Source organism: Typopeltis vanoorti, chromosome 13 (assembly GCF_054136105.1).
Source record: "Typopeltis vanoorti isolate ZY-2024b chromosome 13, IOZ_Tvanoo_1.0, whole genome shotgun sequence".
NCBI classification, from domain to species: Eukaryota; Metazoa; Arthropoda; class Arachnida; order Uropygi; family Thelyphonidae; genus Typopeltis; species Typopeltis vanoorti.
The window spans coordinates 24,222,477-24,237,181 of NC_143561.1; the positions used below are offsets into that span (position 1 = coordinate 24,222,477).

Genomic DNA, 14,705 nt, shown 5'->3' on the forward strand with positions numbered 1-14,705 from the left:
TGCAGCCTGACCTGGTAGCCATAAGAAAAATAAAATCTAACCTAAGAAACTGCTCATCGATAATTTGATATTACTTCTGCAAGCAACTTTATAGTGCAGCAAAAAAAAAAAAACACCTACCACTCAGATCATATAAAAAATTGTCATACCTTGTCTTCCTCCAAAGACCAGCTACAGTCCCTAGACCATCAGGTGTCTGCCAGGTAGCATGCAGTTGTAAGCTGACCTACTATAGAAAGGCAGAAAACAGCTGACATTAGAATCACCAAACACAAGAACTACACCTAAGTCCACCTCTATGTTCAATCAAGGGCTTGTTGATCACACTTTGGATGCTTACCACAGGATATGCTGGAAAAAAGTCTACCTTTCTCCCTTCAGGAGTAAACTTAAAGATGAAAGACTTTTCCTGGAATCTGCCTCGGAATTAAGGAGCTATCCAAACTTCAACAAATTTGGCGGCTCGAAAACTGCCTCAAATCTTGGGGGGGGGGGTGTTTTTTTATGTTTGTTGCTCCCACCCATAAAAGGTTATTTGCAAACCTATAGTACATTTTATACCACGAATGGGTTAAGGATTTTTCTCCCAATTTTTTGTCAAATTTTGTACAATTTTTGGTATTTTTACATACTTTTTTACATAGTCCAGGAACCCTGCTCTACAGACCAAACATGGAACTTTTATTGAAGGCCACTTCAGGCCTCCAATAATGGTATCACATAAGACTATGAAATTCATCTCCCGAGTTTAGGATTTTAGGCTATACTTTTTTGCTCTGCTTCAGTTTTACTTATTCAATGTAGTGCCTGTATGCATGTATCAATTTGTTTGTTGTTCCCTGATGGCAGTTTGGCTTTGCTGATATACTGGAAATATTAATTGAAAGTTATTCTAATTAATATGTAGTGTGTATGTTGTAATTTCCTTAAATAATATTATAATGACATAAATAATGAACATAATGAGCATGACTGAATTTGGTTTTGGTCAAAGAAAGGATGGACAAAGGTTAATAGATTTTTGCATTGGAAGTGATGTTAAAATTAGAAACAGCTAGTGCAAAAAGAGACAAAGCCATGGAATTATGAGGTATAGTTGGGATGCTGCCAAAAATATAATAGATTATTTCATTCTTAATAAAAAATGGAGTAAGGAAGTCCATGGACATCAGTGTTGACTTTTGCCTTAGATGGAGTTTCTAGGTGTTTTATACCAATCTTAAGATGCATATGGAAATTAAATGTAAATGTGGTAACAGAAAACAAAATAGAAAGCTTAAGCTGTAGTTGATGAAACAGACAGAGATAAGGTAAGAATTTGAATTTTCAGTCAGATTCTAGACCCATGACTTATAGATAATGTAAATGTCAAAAAAATTTGAGTTGTAATGGTAGAAACAGCAGAAGATGTATATGGAGGGATGTGGAAGCAAAAAAAGGAAAAGAAATATGCTAATGGAGTGAGAGAGTTCAAGAAAGTGAGTTAATCAAAGTTCATAAACACCAGGAAAATGGACAAGAGAATTGTTTATAATGGGAGAAAGAGCCATGCAAAAAATATATATATTTTTTTAGGAAAAGATAAAAAGCTAGGAAATGCTATATGGATTAATGAAAAATATACAAAGAACTTTTTTTTTTTTAACCTGGTTCTTCTTTTAAATTAAACTTCTGGCTATCAGAAGAGAGATTAGGATGATGTAACAATTTTAGAGGTCTGTTAAATAAATATGAAGCTGGAGAGAAATAAATCTGGAATGAATATTGAAATGCGAGATAATAAGTAAATGGTCTACCACAGGGTGAAGAAACATTAAGGAAGATGAAGAAATGGAAATCTGTAGGGATAGGGGAATTGATTAGAGCTCTAGTTGCTCAGGATTAAAATAGTTGACATTTTAAGACTGATCTGGAGAAAGTGGTATCTGATGATTTGACCAAGGGGGTCATTGTCCCACTATATAAAGGAGGGAGTGTAGTAACTGTAGAAGAATAATATTATTGTGTCAGTATGCAAATAGAGAAAAGAAATCAATATGCGAATGAAGAGACATTGGGAGACTGACAATATTTGAATCCTAGTAGATAAAAAATTAATTTGGAGGAAAATTATCAATAGAAACTCAGTAATAATGCAAATGGGGTATTTAAGGGTCAAGGTTGTATAACTGAGAGGAGACCAGGGTTTCTGACTTAATGTCCAGTCCTCACCTTCTCATGGTGCACCTTGTTAGGTATCTACCTGGATACTGAACGAACAAGGATGGGCTGGTCATTTGGGATTTAGCTGACCAAATTGTATTCTTATTGGCTTAAACCAAAATACAAAATGATGGTACAACATGACAAAATTTCATGCCGGCTGGGGCATCACCCGTTTATACAAGGCCCTCCCCCATTGTTTTCGCCAGGCAACCAGGGTGAACAGCAAAAAGCCAAATACTGGAACAAATCTGAACACCCCCCAACTCAACATTACAAGAGATCAGTACAAAAAGATCAGTACTATCAACATAAGAAACCTGAATGGCAAAGAAAGAGCTAGCTGAGGAATTAGATAAGTACCAGATCGACATAATAGTGGTGACTGAAACAAAAAAGACAAAAACTGGTGAGATATTTCTGAGCAATAAATACAAAATGTTATATTCAGGCAATAACAGTCATGGAAAAGGAGTAGCCATGGTAGTCAACACAAAATACGAAGCTAATCTTCTTGAATGGAAGACAGTCTCAAGTAGAGTGATGTGGGCAAACATCAGAATGTGGAACTGGATAATGAGACTTATTTGTGCCTATAGTACCACAGAAGGTTCTACTAAGGTAGAAGTGAAGGAATTTTTTGAGGCTTTAGAGAAAGTAGATGTGAACCGTAGGCTATAGTGAAAAAGTAAAAGTTAGTCCTTGTTGGGGATTTAAATAGCAGAGTAGGAAATGATTGTCAGGCATACAAAAATATTTTGGGAAACTTTGGAGAAAAGAGCAAAGCCAATAATAATGGCAAACACCTATTGGATTTTTTCTCAGGACATGGACTGATTATTACTAACACAATGTTCCAACATAAAAATGTGCACAAATTCACATGGAAAGAAGAGGCAAGGAATAAGAAAAATCTCATTGACTGTGTTATTGTCGATAGTGATGTTTTCCCACTGGTGTAGGACACCAGAGTGTACAGAGGATTTGAAATTGGAAACTGATCATCATTTAGTCTTGAGCAGGATTAAATTGAATTTCATATAAAAAAAAAAGAACATGAAAGAAAGTTGAGTATCTCTCAGATGTGAACCGTAGACTAAAGTACACCACATTATTCAAGAAAAAATGAAAGAGTTTGAGAACAGGAGCCAAACCTTGAAGATTCAGTGGCAAATCCTGAAGAAAACATTGATTGATTCAGACAGAGGCCTATGGTGAGGTTGTCTGCAAGGATAGAAAAATCAGAACTCCATGGTGGACACAAGAAGTTAAAGAGGAAATGAAGGAATAGATGAAAGCATATCAAAAGTTTCTGGCAAATAAGTTCACTTGTGCTCTTAGAGAATACGCCGACAAATGTAAGAAAGCTAAGCACTGTTTAAAACTAGCTAAACAAAAGTAATGTAAATACTTTAGTAAGAACATAGAAAATAAATATCATGAAGGTGGCGAAATATTCTGGAGGCTGTGAAAAAATTTGAAATGATGGAAAGAATGCTCTAAAATGAATTAGAGATGACAGGTGACATGAAAATTGAAGAAAACGATATCCTTGATGGAGTAACGACTTTGAAAAATTGCTAAATGAAACAATCAGTGACAGCTAGTGGTAAAAGCACTCAATGGACATGCAATCAGGAATACTTATCCATACTTGAAGTAGAAAAAGCCATCAAAAGCCTGAAATGTGGAAAGGCAGCTGGAGTAGATGATATTCGTCCAGAAATGCCCAAATATGGAAGTATAAAAGTCTTACAGTGGCTGCACGGCATAGTTCAGAATGCGTGGACAGAGGGACGAATTTTCCAGATGATTGGAGTAGATCTCTCATCGTACCCATATATAAAAAGGGAAATAAAACTGAATGTGAGAATTATAGAGGTATTTCCCTACTGAGTGTTCCTGGTACGATTTATGCAGGTATACTTGAGAAATGGTTGAGAAGGATTGTGGAAGAAAATCTTGGTGAAGAACATGCTGGATTCAGGCCAAATAGAGGTTGTCAGGATCAGATTTTTACTTTATGACAAATAGTTGAGACCTCATATAACAAAGATCTCTATTTAAGTTTTGTAGATCTGGAAAAGGCACATAACTAGGCGCCAAGAGAAAAGCTATTCAAACCATATAGTTGTATGGTGCCAATGGGGCATTATATCAAGCAATACTTAGTCTTTGTGTAGTTGTAAGTCAGTGGTTAGAATTGAAGAAGTATAGATAGTTGGTTTAATGTTGGTTTAAAACGTTGATCTTATTCAATGTAAGATCAACTGCATCGTGAATGGAGAACCTATAGAACAAGTAAAACATTTCAGCTACTTTAGGCACAATTTTTAGTGAGGATTGTAAATTAAATATTAATTTAATAGTTTAATTAAATAAGAGCATTAGATGAGGGAAAGGCATATACTGCCATTTTCCTAGACTTAGCAAAGGCATTTGACAGAGTTCCACATGATAAGCTGATATTCAAGTTGCAGCACATGGGTCTGGATGTCAGATTGGTCAACTGGATTCAGGATTGGCTGTCCAATAGCTATCAGAGAGTTGTGTCTAGTGGAGCAATATCAAAGATGCAGAAGGTTACAAGTGGGGTTCTGCAGGGCTCAGTACTGGGACTTATATTGTTTAATCTTTATATCAATGACATTGTCCGTGGATTGCAAGGGGATATTCAGTTGTTTGCGGATGATGCAAAGCTGGGAAGGGTTATTAGTAATATTGCAAATGTGGTAGCCCTGCAAGAGGATTTGAATAAGCTAGATAAATGAGTAATGACATTGTCCGTGGATTGCAAGGGGATGTTCAGTTGTTTGCGGATGATGCGAAGCTGGGAAGGGTTATTAGTAATAGTGCAGATGTGGTAGCCCTGCAAGCGGATTTGAATAAGCTAGATAGATGGGCAAATGAATGGGGATGTCAGTTTAATGCAGCAAAATGTAAGGTGTTGAGGTTTGGGATGCTGCATGCTCTATGGGAGGAGTTAAACTGGAGGAAATAGGGGGAGACGAGATCTTGGGTTTATGATTGATAGAAACCTGAAATTTAGGGTCATATTGCAAAGGTAGTGAAAGTAACACAGAGAATTGCTGCAATAATGAGAAGGACACTGACCTGCAGAGATAAAATGGTTATCATTCAGTTGTATAAGACTCTGATCAGATCACATTTAGACAATTGTTCTCAGATCTGGTCCCCAGGATTTGAAGGGGAAAAATTAACTGTGGAAAGGGTACAAAGGTGGATAACAAAGATCATGTCAGGGCTATACAATGTTAGTTATGAGGATCGGCTGAGGGAATGTGACTTCAGAGTTTGGTGAATACAAGAAGGAGAGGTGATATGATTGAGACTTTTAAGCTGTTGAGAGGTGATTACAGGGTTGACACCGGAGAGTTCTTTCGCTTGGTTGAACAGCGGGAAAGAGTCATGACAAGGGGCCATCCATGGAAGTTACGAAAGGAAACTGTGAGAAAGGGTGAGGAGTGGTTTCTTTGCATGTAAGGTGATTGAACCATGGAATGCATTGCCTGATGGAGTGGTGAGGGTGAGAACTGTAAATACGTTTAAGGAGTGGTATGATAGACTTTTTGTTTCCTAGGAGGGACATACATCCCTTGGTGAGTCTTGATAGACTTGTGTTTCTTAGAAAGGACCTCCGACAATGAGTCTTTTGACTCCATGGAGGCCTGAATAATAATAATAATATGAAAATAGACAACAGAATCAACAACAACAAAAAAAGGTGGTATGGTAGGAAGTAAACTGAATAAATTTATATGGAATAAGAGAGAAATTAGTCAAAACACTAAATTAGCTGTATACAGGACAGTGTTCAAACCAAGTTTAACTTATGATCTGAGAGCTGGGTTAGAAGTAAAACACGTTACCAAAGACTAGAGATCACTGATAAGAGAGTCCGGAGCAAGATTAGAGGCATGAACAGATGGCATCAATGGCAATATCATATTAAAAACCAGAATATTATGAAAGAATTAGACATTATTAGCATTTAGGAATGGGCTAGCAGAGCTATTCTCAGGTGGTATGGTCACTTAAACAGAATTGTAGAGGAAAGATTAGCAAAACAAGCATTCTCTGGCAGGTCAGCAGGAAAAAGACCCAGAGGAAGACCAAGATATTGGTGGATTGATACAGTAAAAGTGCCTTAGAAGACAGAAATATAAGATCTGAGAATGTTGGAGTCTTGATAGTAACAGATTGATTTGGAGGAAAATTGTAGATATGAAGTTAGTAATGATGTAAGTTTTTCATGTAGTACTATCATATCCTGTACACTTTTTGAGGGTACATGTCAGGAATTTGATGATGATGATAAATAAAACTTTTCATCTACCACTCACATATATTTTGTATACCCCGTGTAAGATATATACATTAGGAATTTGATAATTATGACACTTAGGATTGGGTTTAATGGGAAACATCTTGGAAAGTTTGAATAAAATAATAGATACAAGAAAAGAAGGAATAGTCATGATCTAGAATATTGTTATTATTTTGTGTCCCCTACAAGGAGTTCAAAGGCTCATCGAGGGAGGCACTTATTCTACAACTCTTCATCTTGTAGATGATATTATTATCTATTACCTGTTTACCAACACCAGCTATTGCTCACCACCACTAGTATTTTTTGTGTGTAAATTGTGTGTCCTAAAGGCCAATTTGTCTGTATGTGGGATGAAAAACCTGAGTTTCTGGGAGAAAAAAAAAACCCTTGCTACCTCTGTATGAGATTGTCAAACTCACCTTCAATTGAAAAATTCCATATAAAGATTCCTCCCATCACAACAAGAATTGAACTTAGGCCTTTTCTAATCGAAGAGTGCAACGTACTCTAATTCTTCCAATTGTGTTACAGAGGTGCTTATATATATGTGTTAAATGTAAGAATTATGCAAAAACTAAATTTGATCATTTGGACTGGTTTGCACTTAATATGGGCTACAACAAGCAACTGCTTTGGATAAGCACTTTCTGTTTGGAGATGATCGAAAAATGAAATTCAAGTATGTTGAAAGATCTAATGAATGACTTCCAGACATCATTTAAGATGAAGCCATCATTTCTGTTGAATGAACCATGTAAGTGAATGATAGCAGTGGATGTTTTGATTCAATATGAAGTTATTCTCTTTATATTCATGGCACTGTTATTGTAATTGATATCATGATTTGTGATTGATGAATACTATGATGTCCAGATTTTTATTTTCCATTCTGTATATCATGTTGTTGCTGAGATATTCTTTCTGATTTCAGAACTGCTTATCTTACCTATGTATGTACCTATGTAAGGTAGTTTACCAGAATATAAAATTCTTTGAACACTCAACTGTTTGTAGAACCAAATTGTGGTTCTGAACTAAGATGTTGGCAACATATCAACACCAGATACTGTTAATTATCTAGAAGATAACTTCCTTTCAAAGAATCCACTGTTGTCATTCATTCACATGGCTCCCTCAAAAAAGAAATTAAGTTATCATCTTAAATGATATCTGGATATCATGCAAATCAGTCAGTTTAACTTTTTACATTCATCTCCAAATAATCCTAAAAGATTGTGTCATGTATCAACAGTGCCTCATTTTGATTGTTGTTGTTCTAATGGTTTATCTGGGTTTTTAGTTTTTAATTTATAATCCTTCTTTTTATCTACCACCTTGAAGAAGTTAATGATCTTTAATGCATGAAACTAAGTGGATACATCTAATCTATATAATATATAGTGGATACATATAATCTAATTATGTAATTTAATCAGTAAACTTTGGTAAATTAAACAATATTTAATCATAAATTTGGTATCATTAAAAAAATGAAACCTTAATAGATGCCAAATTATAACTGTTGTCAGTAAAACTAGCCTGCCATATACTTACAGACAACTACTTGTTTATTAACACACTTTCATTGAGTACTAGCCATGAATATTTTCTTTGTGAAAGAAAATTAAAATTTCTGATAGTAGTTTGTATTTTTTGTTTTCTTTAAAGTAATGGTTTGTAACGTTTTCTAATTCTTGAAAAAAAAAAAAGTCAGTCTTACATATGTAAGAAGTTGATTAAACAGAAAACGTTTGTCATGAGAAGTTATGTTTTAGTTCATTAGTTGCTGCCCAGTTTCAGGTCATGAATTTCAGTTTTCTTCCCATCCACCAAGAGGAAGTATGTTAAGTGTGGAGAATTTTGTGTGGAATTCCACATGCACACCCTTGTGCAAATAAGAAAACCATTAACCTCCCTTCCAGCCAAGGTGGATGAAATAGTGAGAGACTAAATTGCACTTCTTATCCATGTTACTCAACAAGTGTTACGGAATCTTATCCAGATTTAGTTGGACGTCCATAGATGTCATGGCTTATTGGGGGATTAATAGATCATAGGATTCGAAGATAGAAACTGCAATAATGCATTTTAATTTGATAGATTTGTTTGAACAACATTTGTGAGATAAATCCTAAATTTAATGTTCTCTATCATAAATTTTTCCAGTGTCTTTCTATATGTTCAGAAATACACTAGTAAAACAAATTCTAGTGTATTGGATAAATTATTAATTTTCTCTATAAATTGTTTTTATGTTTAAGAAATTTGACACAGTGGTTGGGGAGAGAGGTACTCAACTAAGTGGAGGACAGAAGCAAAGGATAGCCATTGCAAGAGCTTTAATCCGAAATCCTAAAATTTTATTGTTAGATGAAGCAACTTCAGCTTTAGATACAGAAAGTGAAGCAGTTGTGCAGGCTGCTTTGGATGAGGTATGTCACATAAACTTTCATTTACTACAAACTCAAGATTTTAATAATTATAAATATAATTTTGTTATTTAAAAACATTTTTTAATACTTTTATTATCTCTAGGCTAGAGAAGGTCGAACAACTGTTGTAGTAGCCCATCGTTTGTCTACTATTCGGACAGCAGATAAAATAGTAGTAATGTCAGAAGGTGTTGTGAAAGAAAGTGGAACCCATAATGAACTGATGGAGGAAAAGGGACTTTATTTTCAACTTGTACAAGCCCAGGTATTATACTGATATTATTTAACCTGATTTTTACTCTGATATCCTTACAGTATCACACTGCATTACCTGTAACATAAATATGAATTATGTAGAGAAATTGGTAGTTTTCAAGCTTTATATATTGGTGATACCTTTAAGCATAATGAATTTCAAGTTGGATCCCTTCCCCTCAAAGCAAAGTTCTATTAATATTTCCATTCCTGCACTTTAAATACTTGTAGGCTTCATACGTGCTATTTTATTTAATTTTAACTGCAGTAATTATTTTGAAAGATTAATGTGATAATCAGTGATAGAACATCATCGTTATAGATTTCCTGATATTTATCCTTAAGGGATATACTATGATAAATTTACATTATTATTAACCCCCTGTCAACAGTTTTCCACAGATTGATCTGCTGTTTGGCAAGACTAATATATATACTAAAGTTATACTATACTATACTCCAATAGTGTCAGATCTTATATTTTCGTCTTCTAAGGCCCTTATGAGCCTCCATAGCTCAGTTGGTAGAGACACGGGCCCTTTGGTTGAAAAGACCTGGATTTGAATCCCATATGTGATGAGAGGAACCTTTGTCAGCTGTTTACAATCAAATGGTGAGTTAACTGGTACTGGTTTCATATGGAGGTGGAGGGTTCTCCCTCACAGAAACTCGGGTTTTTCATCTCTCAACCAGCTGCATGAACACGTATCTACAGACATAGGATACTAACTGCGAGATGAAAGATATTAGAGCCTCACCATCTTATCTTTCTACTGTACATTATAAATCTCAGGTAGAGATCATAATAATCAACTTCCTCAATTGTGATAACACTTGATAACATAGGACAAGGCCCTTATAACTGCATTAATCCATCTAGATCTTTGTCTTCCTCTGGATCTTTTTCCTGTCATCTTAGCAAAACACCTGTTTTGCTAACCATTGCTAAACTCTCATATTCTGTTTAAGTAACCACCTTAGATTAGCTCTTCTCACTCGTTCTTGAATGCTAACAATATCAAGTTCCTTCTAATGTCTTCATTTTTAATATAATTCTACCATCATCTGTTTATTCCCATCATTTTTTTTAGAACTCCGATATCTGTTTTCTACATTCTTTGAATCAGACTGCTTTATTTCTAATTCAACTCTCTGTCCATAAATTAATATTAGTTTTGACCACTGTCTTGTATACTGCTACTTTGGTATTTTGACTAATTTCTCTCTTATTCCATATTAATTTATTCAGCTAGCTTTTCCCTATGTGGGCTTTGCTTATTCTGTTATCTATTCCTGTATTTAATTTGCTTTCTTAATTAAAAATTGTGCTTAAATAGCTGAGATATATTACTTGTAAAAGTTCTCCATTTAAAATGCAGTTGAAGTTTTCTATGCTCCTGCATGTTTTCAAGATTTTGTTTTCTTAATTCTAATTTTAATACCAAATTTGTTACAATTTATTCAGTTGAGTCAAATAAACCTGAAGACTAGCATGGATTTATTTTTTGGAATATAACATCATCAGTAATGAGCTGAGTTGAATATCTGCAATTTTGATATCAGATTTGGTGCCACTTTCCTTCATAATGTGATTCATTTACATGAAAAATAGAGAAGATGGCATGTATCCTTGTATTATACCAGATTTCATATCAAACCATCTTCCTCTACCTCTTTCAATTATAATTGCTCGTTTAAACCTTAAAATGGACTAGATAATGCTGTGCATAATAATTCTCTATTTACCCCGTATAATTGTAGTGTTTTGAAAAGCTTTTGGGATGCTTAAGGGTCAAAGTTGTATAACTGAGAAGTGACCTCCACATGGCCTTTAAAGGAATGCGGAGAACCAACCAGGGCTTCTGACCTAATGTCTATTCCTCACCTTCTCGTGGTGCACCCTGTTGGGTATCTACCTAGATACTGAACGAACGAGGATGGGCTGGCAATTTGGGATTTAGCTGACCAAATTGTATTCTTATTAGCTTAAACCAAAATACAAAATGATGGTACAACACGACAAAATTTCATGCCGACTGGGGCATTGCCCAGTTAAACAAGGCCACGTTGCTTTCGCCAGGGGGATTCAGGGCGAACAGCGAAATGTCAGCTACTGGAACAAATCTGAAAACACACCCCAACTCAACATCATCAGAGTTAAATATCAGTACGATCAACATACGCCTAAATGGCAAAGAAATGGAGCTAGCTGAGGAATTAGATAAGTACCAGATCGACATAATAGGGGTGACTGAAACAAAAAAGACAAAAACTAGTGAGATCTTTCTGAGCAATAAATACAAAATGTTATATTCAGGCAATGACAATCAAGGAAAAGAAGGAGTAGCCATAATATTCAACACAAAATACAAGGCTAATATTCTTGAATGCCAATCAGTCTCAAGTAGAGTGATGTGGACAAATATCAGAATGGGAAACTGGACAATGACACTCATTTGTGCCTATGCTCCGACAGAAGGTTCTACTAAGGTAGAAGTGGAGGAATTTTTTGAGGCTTTAGAGAAATCAACTGATGCAATGTAAAAGGAAAAGTTGGTCCTTGTTGAGGATCTAAATAGCAGAGTAGGAAATGATTGTCAGACATACAAAAATATTTTGGGAAAATTTGGAGAAAAGAGCAAAGCTAATCTTCTTCTTCTGCAGCTTTTCCCACTAAGTAGGATCGCTGTTTTTGGCGAGTCTCGTATACAACCTCATGTCTTCGGCTGTAGCCACATCCAAGTTCTTCATCCTCAAGTCCTCCTCCACCATCTCTTCTTTGGCCTTCCGTGCTTCCTCCTTCCCTGCACATCTATCTCCATGACCTTTCTTCCCGCATACTCTTCTTCCATCCTCATCACATGACCAAACCATTTCAACCTTGCCTTCTGTATTTTTGCTCCTAAGTTCGTAACTTTCACCGTTCCCCTTACATAGTCATTTCTCACACGAATCTTTCTGGTCATGCTGCACATCTGCCTAAGCATTTTCATCTGCTACCTCCATTCTACTGATGTTATTTTTCCTCAGGGCCACAGTTTCCATAGTATATGTCATAGCTGGTCTCACTACTGTCCTATAGATTTTGCCTTTAAGATTGATCGGCACCCTCTTATCGCATAGCACTCGAGAGAGCAAAGCTAATAATAATGGCAAATATCTGTTGGATTTCTGCTCAGGACATGAACTGGTTATTACTAACCCAATGTTCCAACATAAAAATGTGCACAAATTCACATGGAGAAAAGAGGCAAGGAATAAGAAAAGTGTCATTGACTATGTTATTGTTGATAGTGATGTTTTCCCACTGCTGTAGGACACCAGAGTGTATAGAGGATTTGAAATTGGAACTGATCATCATTTAGTCTTGAGCAGGATAAAATTGAATTTCAAATTTAAAAGAAAAACATGTAAGAAAATTTTAAAGTGAATAAAAATTGAGCAGCTCTCAGATGTTAACTGCAGACTAAAATACACAAACATTATTCAAGAAAAAATAAAAGAGTTTGAGAACAGGAACTAAACCTTAGAGATTCAGCAGGAAATCCTGAAGAAAATATTGATTGATTCAGGCAGAAAGGCATGTGATGAGGTTGTCTGCAAGGATAGAAAAATCAGAACTCCATGATGGACACAGGAAGTTAAAGAGGCAGTGAAGGAAAAGAAGAAAGCATATCAAAAGTTCCCTGGCAAATAAGGCAGATTGTGCTCTTAGAGAATACAGAAACAAATGTAACAAAGCTAACCGATGTGTAAAAGTAGCTAAACAAAAGTCATGGGAGGACTTTGGCAAGAACATAGAAAATAAATATCAAGAGGGTGGCAAAATATTCTAGAGTTGTTGAAGAAGCTTAGAAATGGAGTAAAGAGTGCTCTTAAAGGAGTTAGAGATGAAAATGGGAGTAAAAGATATCCTTGAAGTAAGGAGTAATTACTTTGAAAAATTGTAAAATGAAACAAACAGTGATAGCACAGTGGTAGAAAAACACTTAACAGGAATACATATCCATAGTTGAAGTAGAAAAAGCCTGAAATGTGGAAAGGCCATAGGAGTAGATGATATTCGACCAGAAATGCTCAAGTATGGAGGTATGAAAGTCTTACAGTGGCTGCACTGCATAGTTCAGAAGGCCTGGACAGAGGGACGAATTCCAGATGATTGGAGTAGATCTCTCATAATACATATATATAAAAAGGGAAATAAAACTGAATGTGGGAATTACAGAGGTATTTCCCTACTGATTGTTCCTGGCAAGATCTATGCAAGTATACTTGAGATATGGTTGAGAAGGATTGTGGAAGAAAAGCTTAGTGAAGAACAAGCTAGATTCAGGCCAGATAGAGGCTTCAGGATCAGATCTTCATTTTACATCAAATAGTTGAGAAATCATGGGAATATAACAAAGATCTGTATTTAAGTTTTGTATATCTGGAAAACGCATATGACAAGTTACCAAGAGAGAAGCTATTTGATATGCTACAGTTATATGGTGTCAGTGGGGCATTATATCAAGCAATACTTTGTCTTTATTTAAGTTGTAAGTCAGCAGTTAGATTTGAATGAAGTACAGGAAGATGGTTTAATGTTAAATCTGGTGTGAGACAAGGATGCTCATTATCCCCTCTGTTATTCATTATCTATATAGATCACATTATGAAGGAAAGTGGTATTAAACATGATATCAAAATTGGAGATGTTTATGTTAACTCTTTGCTTTATGTGGACGATGTTATACTTCTAAATAAATCTGCTACAAGTGTGCAAGATTCCTGACTAAATTGAATAATTGTTGTAATAGATATGGTATGAAGGTCAGCAATGAAATGACAAAGACAATGAAAATAGGCAGAATCGTTGAAAATAGCAACAGTGTTGCTATTTTCAACGATTTCAACGATTTTCAAGGAACAGAGAACCTGTGGAACAAGTAAAACATTTCAGCTACTTAGGCACGATTTTTAGTGAAGATGGTAAATTTAATATGGAAATAGACATTAGAATCAACAAAGCTGTTATGGTAGGAAGTCAATTGAATAAATTCATATGGAATAAGAGAGAAATTAGTCGGAACACTAAATTAGCTCTATACAAAGACAGTATTCAAACCAGTTTTAACTTATGGATCTGAGAACTGGGTCAGAAGTAAAATGCTTGACCAAAGACTAGCGACCCAGATATGAGAGTCCTGAGAAAGATTAGAGGCATGAACAGATGGCATCGATGGCAATATCATATTAAAAACAAGGATATTAGGAAAGAACTTGAGATTGTCAGCATCCAGGAATGCATGAGCCGAGCTAATCTCAGGTGGTATGGTCACTTAAACAGAATGGGCAAGGAAAGATTAGCAAAACAAGTGTTCTCTGCCAGGTTGGCAGGAAAATGACACAGAGGAAGACCAAGACATAGGTGGATTGATATGGTACAAAGTGTCTTAGACTATAGAAATATAGGATCTGATAAT

The 14,705-nt window shown here is 35.5% G+C and overlaps 1 protein-coding gene across 3 annotated transcripts in view; it reads left to right on the forward strand.

The window, feature by feature from the left end:
- LOC150099993 (ATP-dependent translocase ABCB1-like) overlaps positions 1-14,705 on the forward strand; it is a 370,123-nt gene that overhangs the window by 233,141 nt on the left and 122,277 nt on the right. For all 3 annotated transcript variants that reach the window (XM_090402525.1, XM_090402527.1, XM_090402526.1), the window contains exons 13-14: positions 8,815-8,985; positions 9,089-9,250. In XM_090402525.1, the coding sequence (XP_090258651.1) occupies positions 8,815-8,985; positions 9,089-9,250 (333 nt within the window). The remainder of the gene's footprint in view (positions 1-8,814; positions 8,986-9,088; positions 9,251-14,705) is intronic.